Source organism: Gavia stellata, chromosome 22, assembly GCF_030936135.1.
Source record: "Gavia stellata isolate bGavSte3 chromosome 22, bGavSte3.hap2, whole genome shotgun sequence".
NCBI lineage: Eukaryota > Metazoa > Chordata > Aves > Gaviiformes > Gaviidae > Gavia > Gavia stellata.
Genome location: NC_082615.1, coordinates 12,963,624 through 12,979,241, shown reverse-complemented (window position 1 = coordinate 12,979,241; position 15,618 = coordinate 12,963,624). Strand labels below are relative to the sequence as shown.

The 15,618-nt window shown below is 67.6% G+C and overlaps 1 protein-coding gene across 1 annotated transcript; it reads left to right on the top strand.

The window, feature by feature from the left end:
* The first annotated feature begins 12,215 nt into the window (after nt 1–12,215).
* On the top strand, nt 12,216–13,483 carry CDC42EP4 (CDC42 effector protein 4). The gene has a single exon (XM_059828265.1). The coding sequence runs from the start codon at nt 12,283–12,285 to the stop codon at nt 13,210–13,212; it is 930 nt and encodes a 309-aa protein (XP_059684248.1). The 5' UTR covers nt 12,216–12,282; the 3' UTR covers nt 13,213–13,483.
* The last annotated feature ends 2,135 nt before the right edge of the window (nt 13,484–15,618 follow it).

Sequence of the window (15,618 nt, the reverse complement as noted above, 5' to 3'; positions counted from 1 at the left end):
TATTTAAACAGAAGCAAAAACAAACAGGAGAAAAAAAATACAAAAAAAAAAAAAAGAAAAAAAGAAAAGCCCCAAGAAATTAAGAAAAAAGAAAAAAGCGGCGAGGGGGAGAAGAGGAGGAGGAAGCAGAAGCCGAAGGGCCCCGGGGATGGCAGCAGTGCCATGGAGGGCAGCGGCCTCAGGCTCGGTGCCACGACGGATGTTTCGCTTTCTTGGCAGCACCGGAGCAGAACGCCGAGCGCCTTCCCTGGGGCTGGGGAGCAAAACCCAGCTCCTCCTTTTGGCCAAAGCTTTCTGCGTTACGGACTTCTCGGCAGAGGTGGGGTGGGAGGGCGCGGGGTGCTGGCAGGATTGCACTGGACTTTGCCCTCCGTACCTGCTGCAGCTGCCCCCGGGCTGCTGGCGGCCTCGCCGGGGTCCCATGGGTGCTGCTGGGCTGCGTGCAGGGGCTCTCGCCGTGCCAAACCCCAGCCCCTCCACCAGCCTCTGCTTGTGGCTCCCCTGGGACACAGGGACGAGCGGTGACAGAGAGACTGCCGACTGCGGGGGAAGAGGGGCTCTGCTGATTGAAACCCTCTGGACATGAAACCCCAAACCTGGAGCCCCCCAGCCCTTGGGAGAAGGGGGCAGCCACTGTGCCAGGAACCCAGGGGGCAATTAATTCCTCCCCCCATGTGCCCCCCCAGGAGAACCCAGGACTTAAACCCCAGGAGAGCCCTGCTGGGGTGCAAGCGGCGCTGATGTCCCTCCAGATTTTGCACACTGGGGCTGTGCAGGGGCTCTGGTGAGGGCTCAAGACGGGGCGATGCGGTGAGCGTAGCCACCCCTCCGCGTTTCTGATGGGTTTTTTAATGGGGTTTTGCGCGGAGGTCTGGGAGCACGAGGGGCACGCAGGGGTGGCGATGCCCAGGGGGGTCTCCGAGGCCGTTTTGGTGGTCTCTGCATAGCAAAACCCCTGCAGTGCCTATTGGTGAGCCAGGCACCAGCCTGGCGAGGCCGCGGCACCCAGGCTGAGCCGAGGGAGATGCCAATAAACAGCCTGAGGATCAGCCCGTCTCGCCTCTCTGTCACCCTGCTGCGGCGGAGAAGGGGCCGGTGGGATGTGTCTGTCTGTCCCCCTGCCCTGGCTGGGCTTATGTCGGCCCTACGGCACTGGGGAAGGAGCTGGGCAGAGTGTGCCGGTGGCTGTGGTGCCGGGATAGGGTCCAGAATAGCACGGGGAGCCGTGATGGCTGTATCCCTGCGTGTTTCCATCCCGGAGCAGTGGGTCTGTGGTTGGAGAGAAAGGGGACCTCGTGGTGGGATAGGGGAGGAGGGAGGTGACCCCACTGCACTGGGCACTTTTGGCAGCGCTGGCACCGAGGATTTCTCCTGGGGCAGTTTGCAGCCGCCCTCGCTGCCTGCTCTGCCCTTCAGGCCTGGCAGGAAAATCCGGGTGACGCACTCGGGTTTCATCGCCCGTCACCCCTCCGGCAGCAAACAGCGTGGGTCTGGAGCCGAGGGCTGGGGAAGGCTCAGCCTGCCCACAGCGCCAGCGAAGCACCGGCACCTGCTTCCGTGGTCGGGGGCTGTTCCCTCGCCGGGGGCTACCAGGACCAGGGGCTGTGGGGTCTGCCCAGCCCCTTGGCGCAGGACCCCGCTACAGGCAGGGCAGGGGCTCGTTCCCCCTTGCGGGCACGTGCCCAGACCCCGACGCCAGCGTGGGCAAGGGTCTGGGGCTGCCAGAGGGAGCGTTTTGCAGGTGCTGTGTTTGGGGACCGGTTGGAGCTGGGGGTGCGTGACCCAGAGCCTCAGCACCGCTTCGCCCATCCCGTGGGCTGGGGAGAAACCGGAGACGCTGCGGTGGCATCGCTCCCGAGCTGAGGCCACGGGCAGAAGGGCTGTCCCCACCTCGTCACGTCGCCATGGCCCCGGGAGCAGAGGGCATTTCTGGCAGGTGACTCATCCGACCTACTTGGGAGCTGGTGCCGAAGGGAATGTGGCACCCAGGAGTGCCTGTCCCCTCCCTGGGCAGCAAAGGGAGCCCCAACGCCCCACTCAGATGGAGACATTGGCGCGGGGGGGCAGAGGGGGGTCCGCGTTTAGCCGGACAAATCCTGCCCCTTGTTTGCAGCCCGGCTCCAGCCCCAGGCATCCCGGCTTGTGCAAGAGAGACCTTCCTCCCACCGGGGCTGGGACACGGAGCCGCCAGAGACGTGGGGCAGAGCAGGTCTGGGGAGTCGAACAACACAGGCGAGCTCCCCGTGCAAGGGACGCTCCCCGTGCAAGGGATGCTCCTCGTGCGAGGGACGCTCCTCGTGCGAGGGACGCTCCCCTCCCGTGCAGGGCATGTGCCAGCCCCGGTGAGCAGCAGCGACCCAGCGAGCACTGACGCGGTCCCTGGACACGTCCCCCATTGCGGGGACAGCAGGATGCAGGTCCCGGGAGGTGCCTGCGTGGGGACTGCGTGTGCTCTCCGGCACGGCGGCGTGCCGCAGCCCCGACAGCCAGGGCAGAGCAGAGCCCAGGCCCCGCTTGCCCACCCTGGCCCGGCTCGTGCCGGGCCATCAGGAGAAGCCAGAGGGTGCAGCAACATCCGCGGCAGGTTTGGAGCTGGCCCCGTGCTGGAAGGTGAAGCCACCGGTGTGGCTGTGGCCGGAGCGCCCGGAGCCCTGTGGCAGTGATGGTGGTGAAGTCGGGATGAGCCCTTTCTGCTCGTGGTTTCCCACGGCTGAAGGATGCAGCACCCGAGGAAGTGGCGGATCCCACATCCCACTGTGGCAGCAGGTTCGCCCTCTGCTCCCTGGGGAACCTCCCTGGGATGGTCTGGGAGCTGCGCACGGCACAGAGCATGGTGTGGGCACAGCAGGGGTGGGCTGAGGGCCAGTGGCACTAGCGGGTGCTCTTGCTTGCCTCTGCTGCCTCAGTTTCCCCACAGCACAGATGTGACCGGACCAGCTGGGCTCGCGGGGGAAGGCCCAGTGCTCCCCGCCGAGCACAGCCACCTCTCTCCCGCCTCGGCTTTCACCACGCTGCTGCCACAAACAGCTCTTTCCAAAAGTCCCTCCTGCCGCCCCGGCTCCTCCGGGCAGGTCTGGGCTGCCTGCGTCCAGCCCCACTGCTGCCTGCGCTGCCGGCTCTCCAGGCTGCTCTGTGCAGCAGACGGGCAGGGCGAGCTGTCGGCAGCCATCAGACCCCGGGGACCGAATTGGCCTTGACGTATCTCCCGACTGCTGCTCGGCGATGGCCCGCGGCTCTCCCAAGGGCAGAGCGCCGCTCGCTTATCAGGGCTGGGCGAGCCAAAGGGGGGCAGAGGGGAGAAGCTGCACCCCCAGACCTCACAGAATCACAGAATCACTAAGGTTGGAAAAGACCTGTAAGATCATCAACCTCGCTGTACGGACAGGGCAGCACTGGAGCGGTACCCGCTTGCTGCCCCAGATGCGATGGGGAGATGTTTATGTTCCAGAAATGGGGGTTGCGACCTGTAAAGCTGGGCTGAATTCCGTGATTTTTTTTTTTTATTATTTATTTTAGCTGAAGCGGCGTTGGTGTTGGAGGAGTCAGGTAGCAACAGTTTATTTTCCAGGTTGAGATTAGATCAAGAAAGGAGTAATCAGAGCAAAGAGAAATGCTTGGTGGGCGGTGGAGGAGAAGCAGCCCTGCAGCCTGGGCTCTCCCTTTCATCCGGATTTCTCCGATTCCTCACCAGCTCCCGGGGCAGAGCCGAATGTCCCCACCTCTCCCTTGCCTTGGGCCGCGGGGACAGGGACAGCCCCTCCTGCCACGCCGGGGGCTAGACGGGTCTCGGCGCATCCTCAGAGCCCCACATGCCTCAGGCCCTGCCACCTCCTGCACCATGCCAGGCTGCGAAGCTCACGGCACGGGCAGAGCTGCCGGCGGTGGGGACGGCAGCAGAGCCCTCCCGGGGTGGCAGGGAGAGGAGAGCGGCGGAGAGGACGGACCCAGGTCTGTGCACCCCGTACCGCGGGCGTAGGTGCCTGGTGCACGCCATGGCACCCTGGCCGAAGGGGTCCCTGTGCCGAAGCTGTGCCAGGGCAGGGGGTTTCCATGGGCACTGCTGTCCGCGGTGAGTCCCCGGAGCAGCCGTGCTACAGGTGGGATGGAAGCCAGGGTGGCTGCACCATGGCCAGGCGATGGGTTCCCGGGCGGGTGGTGGGTTGTGCGAGCCTGTTCCCTGGCACTGCCGGCCAGGGGAGCGTGCCGGCTGGGAAAGGCGGGCAGCTGCACGGAGAATCTGCCCACAGCAGGTTCTGACCTGCGCACAGCTTGTCCTGGCATTCACCCGTGCACCCACGGGTGCCGAGGTGCCAGCGGTGAGCCGGCAGCGCGGTCCTGCCAGGGTGTGCCAGTTAGCCGGATAACTGCTCACCCCTGGGTGAACGGCACGGGGAAGGGGTGAAACCCCACGTCTGTGGGTGCAAGCTGGTGTCCGTGGGCTTGGCAGGGCTCTTGGGGAGGCTTCTGGCAGCAGCCAGCTCTGGGCCCTGGGGCTGGAGGGATCCGGGGGGGGCTAGGGGGGCAATGCCCCATTCCCGGCACCCTGGGGTGTCCGGATGGCGATCCCCATACCCTGCTGCAGCACAGGGGCTCGGGGAAAGAACCCAGCTCGCTCGGCAGCATCTCCTGCGCGGCCAAGGCAGCGTCGGCAGACAAAGCTGGCAGGCGCTGGCGGCAGGAGGAGGGGACGGGGCTGCCGGGAAACTCGGGCGCTTCTCCCTGCCCTGCTTTTCAAAGTGCTTTTCAATCGTTTTCTTCTTTCTTCTCCGCTTTCAAAAGCTGCTGAGAAGCAGTAAAAGGAACCAGCGACGGGTTCAGGAAGGGTGGGAGCGATGCAGCCACCCGCTCCGAGCCTCCCAGCACCCCGACCTCGCTGCCATCTCCGCAGGGCCGGACCCAGCCCCGGGGCTCTGCGTGGCCTGAGCTGCTGTGGAAGAGAAGGGAGGGGGCCCGTCTCTCCCAGGCAGTTTTTCAAGTCGAGTGGGTGCCTGCGCTTCCCAGCCGGAGTTAGGCCAGCCCGCGGGAGCCTTCCCCGGCGGCTCCCACCAGCCAGCTGAGGTTAATCCCTCTTGACTGCGCTGTCTCAGCCAGCGCTGTGCTCCTGTGACAGCATCAGGTGAGGCGAGCGGCGTCGCGCCGGTGCTGTGCCGGCCTTCGATTAACACGCGCTGGCCCCGTGCGAGTGGGTAGAGCTGCCGGCGGGGGCTCTGGCAAACCCTCCTCCTCTTCCTCACCCACCGACAAACCACCGCGGTGGCTCCCAGGGGACCCCTGCTCACCTGTGGGCATGGGGCTTTGCCTCCTGCCTCAGTTTCCCCATATGGAAAGCAAGGAAAATAAAATTTGCCAAACAAACAGGCTGTGAAAATGGCACTGGTGTGAGCCAAGGAAGCAGCACAGCCTGGGAAGCAGACTGCAGGCACTGGCGGAGGCGGGGTGGTGCCGGACACCCGGGCTGCGGGCAAAGGCTGTGCCCTGGGTGGTTTGGCCACGGTGCTCAGCTCAGCGGAGCCTCTCCACCGTGCCAACCCCAGCATCTCTGCAGTGCCACGCTTGCCCCGCTGCCCGCAGGAGTGACGGCTCCGTGGTTATGCCGCGAGCGGCCTCCTGCCCTTCCCACGGAGGGAAGTGTCCGAGCCAGATGAGCCACCAAAGCGCCCGGTGCTGCCCAGGCCCGACTGCCGCCGCAGCCACGGCCCCCCGGGTCGCTGCCGCCGAGTCTTGGGGAACGGAGCGACTTGCACCAGCGCCACGAGAAACCTTCGGTCCCCCACAGCGTCGTGTCCCAGCACCCAAGCCCCGGGGGTCGCAGCATCCCGGGACCCCCCTCGCCACCCGCCTACGCCCCAGCCTGGCTCCCTCCCCAGCGGCGCCAGACGCTGCGGAACACGCAAGAAACGCCGCATTAGGCAGATTGGGGATAATCTCGTCTTTCCCGCCCCTTTTCTCCCACGAAGGTCTCGCCTTACTCCCCGAGAGCGGCTCTGCAGGCCTGCACTCTCCCTTTCACCACATCGCCAGCGCCGGGGGGTCGGGGGCCCCCCGCCACCGCGTCCCGGCCACGGAGCACCCACCCGCCCCACGGCCTGGAGGGGCCCCGCGGCCCCCCGGGGGGGATGGAGCCGGGGGCTGCTGGGGACGGAGAGCTGGGGGACGGCGGAGGGCGAGTAGTGGGTGCTGCAGCCTCGTGGGTGTCACGGTCACGAGTGGAACGGGGACACCGGTGCTGCCCCGGGGCTGAACCCGCCTCCTCCTCCCGGCGGCTCAGTTCGGCTCTTAAATCCCCTTAATGAGTGAGAGTCGGTCGCCCCCCGCCTCCTCCGCCCCCGGCCGCTCTGCCGGGGGGGCAGCCCCCCCGGCTCTGCCCCCGGGACCCCACTCGGGACCCCCCACCCCGCGGATCCCTGCACCCCGCCCACGGAGGGGCGGGGGACCCCACTCGGGACCCCACTCAGTGACACCCGCCCCGCGGGACGCCCCCGGGGCCCCCCCACGCCTGGGACAGGGGTTACCGCCCCCCGCCCCCCGCCCCACGCGGGTTTGAATGGAGGGTGTGGGGGCTGCCCCGTGACGTGGCGTCGCGCCATTGGCCCGGGCGGGGCGATGACATCATGCCCGCCGCGGCGGTAGCGGGGGGTGCGGTTTCGCTCCGGCTCGGCTCGGCTCGGCTCGGCGCGGCGCGGCACGGCTCGGCCATGGGCCGGCAGCGGGTCCCGGGCGCCCAGGTAGGGGGGTCCGGGGCACGCTGGGGGCCGGTTCAGCCCGGCTCGGTTCAGCCCGGCTCGGTTCAGCCCGGCCCGGCTCGGCTCGGCTCGGCGCGGGGGGAGGCAGCCGGGCCCCGGCTCGGCTATTGTCCGGCGGCGGCGGGCGGGGTCCCCGGGGCTGCCCCGAGCCCCGCTCCGGTAGCGGAGCGGGGGCGGCGGTGACACCCCCCTCCCCACACCCACCCACCCCCCCACCACCACCACCGGGGCGTGGGGCCGGTCCGCGGCGCGGGTGGGCGAAGGGGTTAACAGGATGCGGAGCCGTGTTTGCCCAGCGCGGGGCACCGGCCCGGCTCACCCCGCCCCGGCGGCCGCTCGCTGGGGCTCGCCGTGCTGGGAGCCGGCGGTGGCCGCAGCCGGGGCGGTGGCTGCCCGCGGCCCTTCTCGGAAAGGTCGATCCTCCCCGCGCTGGAGCGGGTCCAGCAGCACCCCTGGGCCGGCCGGGGCTGGGCGCAGGCGGGTGCTGAGTCAGAGCCGCCCGAAATCCCCCTCCAGCTCATCCTCCTGCGGCCTGGGGCCGGGGTCAGGGCTTCCCGGCCGGCCCCCCCGCCCCGCTCGCCGTCCCCGGGGAGCGCAGCGGCTCCCACGGGCGCCCCAGAACGCGGGGACCTGCCCGGCTCTGCAAGCCCGGGCTCGGGGCTGGCTCCCGGAGCCGCTCCGGTGCCTGCGGAGCCGGGGGCTGGTGGGCAGCGACCGCCGGCCGGAGCTGGACGCAGCCCGCGCCGCCCTGGTTTGACCCCGGCAGGAGCGGCGTTAAGTATAGATGTTTCCGAGTGCCGAATCTATAGATCAGGGAGACTGTTCTATAGGGAGCCGGGATCGTTAGCAGTCTGGGGGAGAAACTGAGGCACGGAGCGAGGCAGCGAAGGAGCGCAGGTCTCGGCACCCTGGGACAGGGCTTTCGCCCCAGCTGGGCGCACAGTAAACAAGTCTGTTTTGGACACATCTCCCTCGGAGACCGTGGAGTGAATCCAGCTGAGGTTTAGCACCGAGGAGGTTTCATGGGTTTGGGTCCTGGGGGGGAAGAGCAAGGCTGGCCTGAATCCCCATCGCCGGGGCCAGCCGTCCGACTCTGTGCCGCGGGCTCACCCGGTGCTGGGGCTCCCTCCGCGGCCCCAACGGGCAGCCCCGCTGCCGGCAGCGTTGTGCTGACCGTGGCGGTCTCTCCCTTTGTTCCCCAGGTTTTGTCGTGAGTGCATACAACCGGCGCGGTCGCGGGCCCCCCGAGCCGGCCGGCTGCGGGGTGCCAGGCCCCACCACCAGGTAGGGTGCCGCGGCCAAGCCGTGGGAAGCCTGCCTGTTTACTTCCCGTCCACCCCAGCGAAACCGCAGGAATTTGGAGCCCGGCGGAGGTTGGGAGGTCTGTTTAGCCCCGGTATCCTGTAGGACCCCCGCCAGCCCCTGTTGTTGTGAGAGACGGAGCCGGGGCCAGCGAGGAGATAACCTTTCCCCCCCGGAAACGTCCCCTGCTCGCCCTGGAGAGCCGCGGGCCGGTTCGTGGCCCCGTAGCAGGAGGATTTATGGCCCTCTGCGTGTTCTGGCGTGTCCTGCCAACAGTTCCTCACTGAACTCTGGCTAGCTCCCGGTCGTCGGCAGTCCCTCGGGGAGCACTGCTCTGCTTCTGGCACCGGCGTGCCGGCGCTGGGGCGGCGAGTTCCTTGGCTTGGCTCTCATCGGCGTGCCGATAGCCCTGGCGAGAGCCAAGCTTCGGCTCCCACCCCGGCGAGCCGTCTCGCTGGCCCCGGCTCTGACGCTCGCTACCGGCTGCCTTTCCGCTTCCAGAGGCACTGCCTGGGCTGCTCCGCGCATCCCCCAGCTGAACTGCAGCAGCATCCCGGTGCCAGGGACAGGACCAGACCTGTCACCCGCACCGGGGAGGAGGCGGTCAGCGGGGCGCCTGGGCTGCCCGCACTAACAGGACCGTCTGCCCCCAGGCCCCGGGCAGACTCACCGGGGAGCCCGACGCGAGGGTGTGACAGCGGGCTGGTCCCCTCCCCGGGGCTGGCGGTGGCAGGGTGTGATCCGTGCCCTGTCTCCAGCAGCTGTCTGCCAGGCAGCAACATCAAAAGGCCTCCGGAGCCGTATCCCCGGGGGGCAACGCACCAGAAAATGGGGCTGAGCAGCTGGCGTGTCCTCCCTGCCCGGCGTGCGGGTGCTCCCTGGCCCCGGGCAGCACAGGGGGGGCCCAACCGGTCCGGCACAGCCCCTGCCCCAGCGCCCGGCAGGGTGGGGAGAGCATCCTCTGATCTCTGGGCTGGAGGGTGCTGCCTGGGGCGCTCTGCACGGCAAAGCTGGGGAGGCTCGTTTGGAGCCAGCCGGGCCGGCCGGGATGATTTCCCTCTCCGTGGATTTGGCTCTCCCAGCCCGTGAGCGGGACGAGCCAGGGACAGGAGGCGTGGGAGCGCGGCTGGACTCGGCGTTTCCCCCGTGCGCACCCATGCGCTGGCCTCTTTAAGCCACTGCTGCTCTCTGAACCCCGTGGGTGACTGGTGCTGGGTGGGATGAGATGGGGAGGATGCGGGGGTCTTGTGGGAAGCCTGCACCATCAGGGCATGCAGTCCCCGTTGCCTGCCCTGCGCCCGGCCAGCGCTGTCCCACCCTCCACGCTGGCTGCAGGACCCTGCTGTCCTGCAAGCAGACACCCATTCGCAGGGGAAATCGCATCCCCGGGGACCTGAGGCTCTCGCTCCTCGGAGCTCAAAGTCCCAAAGGGCTGAGAGGGCAGGTGGGAAGCAGCGCGTGGTCTGTCGGTTCACTTTATCCCTCTTGTCCTCGACCCATGCTTGCAGGTCCCGTCCCCTCCCCTTTCCCCGAAGCCCTGCTGGGACTTGGGCTCGCTGCCCCAGGACGGGCAGCGCTGCCTGCCAGCCTGCCTGCAAAATCTCTCGGGTTACAGAGTGGCTTTCCCTGGTAGGTAGCTGGAGAGGCGGTGGCGGTGAAGCCGCCTTGGCCTGGTTTCCTTTGTGAAAGTGCCGGCAGTGGGAATGTCACAGGATCCGCTCTCCTCTCCCCGAGCAAGAGGAGGAGAAAAGGGCTCTGTGTCCCGCTCCCCCGGGGCAGGACGGGGCCGGCAGCCGGGCTGTGCGGGCAGCAGCGTCCCGCCACGCTGCCATCGCCTCTTGGGGTGAGCTGGGAGCAAAGCGTCGAGGGACGGGGAGATTTTGGCCACTGTGAAAAGGCTTCGTGGGCAGGAGCGTCGAGGGGGGACGCGGCGGTTTGTTTGGAGGCTGTGACGGTGATGGAGAGCTGCTGGCCGGGGAGGCTGCTGCGGCGCGCCGGTAACGCTCCAACCTCCCGGTGGCCCCTTCGCCGAGGCTTGCAAAGTATCTCGCAAATGCTGAACTTGGCCCCGAAATCTAAATACAAGGGAGGGACAGTCCCCAGATGGCCTAAATCAGCAGCACGGTTGCCTGGCCCAGCTGGGGAGCTCGCCGGGAGTGTTTGTTTTATGTAAAACCAAAGGCTGGAGGAATGCCGGCCTGAAAGGAGACCTTGCAAGGGGAAAATGTCTGTGCCACGCACATGCACACACGCTCAGCTGGGCGTGCGGGAGATCTTGGCGAGGGGAGTGGGGCTCCAGTGAGCTGCTTGTCTGCATTCGGGTGGGGCGAGGAAGGGAAGAAGTCCACTCGCCTCCTGGTTTGAGGGTGCGGAGAAGGTGGCACGGCTGCTCCGTCTTTTCCCCGGGCTGCTGGGGATAAACTGGGGGCTCCTGCGGTCAGAGCCCCCGTGTGCCGTCGCGTCCCCGGGGCTCCGCCGCAGCAGAGACAGGCGGTCGCCCTGCCCGGAAGGGCTCACGCTGCCGCCTCCGCGGGGTGATGGGATCCTGCACGGGGACGGATGGGGAGCGGTGCTGCCGACGCCGTGCCGCGGGGCATGCCTGCCCTGGCCGGCCCCATACGGAAGCTGTGCGCAGCAGAGCTGGGAGGGCTGGGCACCGGGACTTTGCACCCGCATAGGGTCAGAGTCCGTCCTGCCTGCATGGGACCAGCCTGGCTGCAGCCTGCCTGAGGCCCCGCTGCCGCGGCGGGGGACGGACGGGTGTCGCAGGGCAGGTTTGGGAAGGGATGGGGGGCGGGACCCCTTCCCCAGCTGCGCTGGGAGCTGGGGGGCAGATGCTGCAGCTCCCTGCGGTGTCCGGCTGAGCGGGTACAGGGCTGGCTTGTGTCGGGACCACGCTGCCATCGCTGCCCGTGGGCTGTGGGGCCGGGGCTCGCTTCCAGCCAACCCCACAGAGCCATTCAGCCGCACCCTGGGGCTGGGTGGGCAATGAGGGGGACATGGCCCCCATTCTGAGGCTCTCTGAGAGGAGAGACATCAGTCCCTTCCCCGTGTGTGTCGTGGGGCCGCGGTGTCGCCGGCAGTGCCCGAAGGGAGGAAGCGGGTGGCCATGAGCCCTTCCTCCCTGTCAGCCTCTCCCGGGACCACCTGGGGCTGCCTGGCGCCGGGGAAGCGCGGGATGCGGTGACGTGGTCTCTGTCCTCGTCCCCTCCTGCGGGGCCACGGGCGCTGGGCTGGACCGGGTGGCCGGTGGCACTGCGGTGGCCCTGGGAAGGAGGAACATGCCTCTCTGCATCCTGGTCAGCCGGGGACCTCATCATCTCTGCCGCCGGCTGCCACCCCTGAGTCACAGCGGTGACGGTGAGGTGGCCGGGGAGGGTGGGCATGGCCACGTGTGGGCTCAGCGCCGGGGTGCAGCGAGGAGCAGCGTTGGAGGGCTTTGGGGTGCTCAAGGGCAGCAGCAAGGCTGCGTCCCTACGGCCCCATCCTGCCAAGCATGAAGGGGTACCCGCGGGGTGCCTGCCCGTCCCAGCTCCCCCCGGCACGCAGTTTGGCTGGCGGTGCCTCCCGGGGGCTCTACGCCCTCCTCTCACGCTTCCTGCCGTCTGTTTCCAATTCCTCCTGGCGTCTGCTCCTCCCTGCTTTCTTCCAATTAAAAAAAAAATCCCAGGCATCTTCTCGGCGTGCAGCTCCCAGAGGCTCGAATGCTGCTGTGCCCTGCTCCGGCGGGCTGGGCTGGGTGGGGAGGTGACGGTGAGTGCCCGCGGTGCCCTGCGTCCCTTTTGGTGCCTGTTCATAAAGGGGTACAGGGTCCGGGATCGTCCTGCAACATCCCTGTGCCCAGGTCTTTCTCCTGTGGTCCTTTCTGTAGGTCTGCTCTGTGGACAGGGTCTGGGACCCGCTCGTTTAGGGGCTGTGGGGAGCTTAGGGGTGTCTGGGGACCCGTCCCCCTGGGAGCGATGCCCTGCGTGGAGGCTGCTCCCGTGGGAGCAGAGCAGCTGGAGGGTATGGGGTCACATTTTCCAGCCTGGCGGGGTGAGGGCTGGTGTCGGCAGGGCCATGTCCTCGAAGCCTGACCATGTCCCTCCTTCCTGTCCCCTAGGAGTGACCTGTCCGTGACGCCGGTGGGAGCCCAGTTGCACAGCACCAGGCGTGAGCACCGGCCGGGTCCGTGGGACGCGTGGCTCCATCTCGGCTGCCCCGGTGCAGCGCGGCACAGCCCCTCCCCGCTGCAGCGATGCCGATCCTCAAGCAACTCGTCTCCAACTCTGCCCACTCCAAGCGGCGCTCGCGGGCCGACCTGACGGCCGAGATGATCAGCGCGCCGTTGGGGGACTTCCGCCACACCATGCACGTGGGGCGGGCGGGGGACGCCTTTGGGGACACCTCCTTCCTCACCAGCAAGGCTGGGGAGCCGGGGCCAGAGGCAGGCGAGGAGCCGGGCGCCTCCAAACCCAGCCTGCTCTCCCGCCGCTTCCGCAGCAGCAAACGCTCGCAGTCGGTGACGCGAGGTGACCGGCGGGACATGCTGGGTTCGCTGCGGGACTCGGCGCTCTTTGTGAAGAACGCCGTCTCCCTGCCCCAGCTCAACGAGAAGGAGGTGGACAGGAGCGCGGGGCAGCTGCCCAAGAGCCTCTCCTCCAGCCCCGTGAAGAAACTGCCCGAGGAGGTGAGCCCCGAAGAGCAGCAGCGCCCAAACGGGGCGGCCGCCGGGCCTCTCAGCCCCGGCTTGGACGAGCGCGACTTCGGGGACATCACGGAGCTGCCCGTCGTGGTGGCCAAGAGCGGGGCGGGCATGAAGCACGCCGAGTCCATCATGTCCTTCCACATTGACCTGGGGCCCTCCATGCTCGGGGATGTCCTGAGCATCATGGATAAGGAGCAGTGGGAGCAGGACGAAGACCCCGAGGTGGAGGAGAGCCGCGAGGAGGAGGTGGATGCCGCCCTGCCCGGCTCCCCGGCGGCAGCAGCAGCCCCGTTGAGCCAGAGCCCGTCCCACAGCACCGGCGGCCGCTGCCCCAGGGACAGCAGTTCGGCGTCCAGCTGCACCTCAGGGCCAGAGGAGCGCAGTCCTGTCCCTGGGCCACCAAGCCACCGGGGCCCCCCGAAACGCCCCGACAAGGAGTTCTCCTTCGCTGACGAAGACGACGACGAGATCAGAGTATAAAAGGCAGGCGGACGAGCCAAGGGGTCTGGTTCTTATTTGCGGTTGCTTGGACACGGGGCCGAATACCCCGGTGCTGCAACGGGTGGCACTGGGGAAGACTCAACTCCTCACTCGTTCCCACTCCCCGTCCGGCGGCGGACGTGCCGCAGCAGGACAGCACTCTGCTCCCGGGGATGGGGCATCCCCGATGCCTCTTGGCTCCCAGAGAGTTCCAGCACATCCCGGGAGGGGAAAGCAGACTCGATTTCGGTTCTTTTTGTTAGACTTTGGATATTAGCTCTTTTCTTCCCCCCCCCCCCCCCCCCCCCCCCCGCCCATGTAAAGCAATATAGGCTCAAACAAGACGAGGCTTTGAAGTTTTTAGCCCCTGTAGTAATATATTTTTTTTGTTTGTTTTTCCGCCGTATGGTTTTTACTGTTCTCTGATTTGTACTTAACTTTCTCTACTCTCACTTTTGGTTTTAACGGAGGGGAGATCTCCCATGAGGAAGGACATGGCTCTGGAGCTCAGAGCGGGCCCAGGACTGTGGGCAGCTCCAGCTCCTCAGGTTTCCTGGGGACTTTCTGCAGACCAAGAGCCTCCGGCCCTGTGCCGCGGCGGGAGCTCACTCCCCATCCTTCTGATGGATGGATCCATCCCCGATGTCTGACCCTCCAAACAGCCTGGGGGTCGCGGGGATGCCCCCTGGCCAGCCCTGGCACTGGCAGCTCCCGGGGATGCTGATGGGAGCGTGGGTCCGTTCCCCATGGGAGGAATGCCTGGGACCCGCCGTGAGCCAGGGCGAGCCCCGGTGTCCTGCGTGCCCGGCGGCCGCTGTCGCGGGGCCGATCTGGCTGGGCAGTGCCGACGCTGGCCTGGTGCAGGCGGGTGGAAGAGGAGGGTTTTATACCGTGTATGTACAAATGCAAAGAATAAAAGGAAATGGTAGTGACAGCAGTGCCCTGAGTTTCTGGGGTACAAGACACCTGGGTGTTTGCATAGGTGGGGACTGGTTTTCTGCGTGCTGCCAGTGTCCCCAGACCCTGGCGTGCCACCTCCACCTTTGCCGCCTGTCCCTGGCTAGAGTCCTGCCTGGCGGCTGGTCCTCTGGCCGGCGTTTCGGCACCTGCAGTGGCCGTGCTTTATCTGCCCGTCGCGCGGGGCTGCCTGCAGCGGGAGGAAGCGGGCGAGCTCCCACTGGCCGGATCTGGCTCCGGGCTGGGACCCTCCGGCCAGGCCGGTTCCTGCCAAGGGAGGGCTCTGCCAAGATGCCGCTCTGCTCCCCGCGGCCCCGCTCCCTGCCAGCCGGGGAGGAGGGGAAGGTGATGGCCGGGCAGGACTGGCTGTCCCTGCTCCCACGGGCTGGGGGCCAGGGCTGGGGTTGCTCTGGGTGCTCCCGGCCCCATGGGGTTGCTCTGGGTGCTCCCGGCCCCATGGGGCTGCCGTGGCCCCTGCCAACCCCAGTGAGGGTGGGTGGTGGAGGGGCCGCATCTGGCGCGGTGAGCAGGGTGGGTGGCTCCCACCCCATGGCCGGCTTCCCATGGCTCAGCCCCCAGTGCGAGCGGGGCTCTGCCAGCATGGAGGGTGTCTTCCCTCCCCGGCCCCACTGGTGGAGCTGGGCTATGATGGGGCAAGGTGCTGGGAGCAGCCTTGGAGCCATTCCCCCAGAGGGTGCGAGCACAGCTCTGCTGGGAGCACAGGCCAGGCTCTCCTCACTGGTGGATGAAGAGGAAAGGATATGGCCCTTCCAACATCTCTTAGCTCTAGGAGGGGCTGGGTGCCCCTGTCATCCCGGAGGGATCTCCCCTGGTGAAGCCGGTGGGAGCGAGAGCGCTGTGCCGCGACGGAGACACAATGGGGTCCTGTGCGCGCGCCAGGGCCGACACAACACCCCACGGCGTGGGACATTGGGCTATTGTCCGGGCTGGGGAGAACAACAGCAGCTGGTGGCTCTGAGCTCACCGGGCTGCCTCTGCCCCGGCTGCTGCAGCACAGCCCCCCCGCCCTGTGCCAGGGTCCCGGGGCCGCTGCCCCTGCTCCTGCTCTGAGCACCCGTCCCCTGAGCTGAAGGTGCTGGTCCCTGCCTCCTGGGAGGTCACCTGGATGGACCTGGCTTCTCTTGTCCCTTAATGATGCTCTGACGTGAAGCAGCGGGGCTGGGCAGGTCGCTGGGGTTTGCACCCCCTCCCGGGACCCCCTCGCTCCCCGGGGCCTCACCGGTGCTGCGGGGAGGGGAGAGGCCCTGGGGCAACCGGGCACTGGCTGCCTGCAACCATCACTTGGCAATCGCGATCTTTGTGATGCCTGTCAGCTCCAGCCTCCCACTCGGCAGCACCGCGCTGCCGCAAGCTGATGGGGCAGAAAGTGCGCGCTGTCTGGCTGAGCACGCACGGCACTCGGCCCCGCTCGACGGGATGGGATGGTGG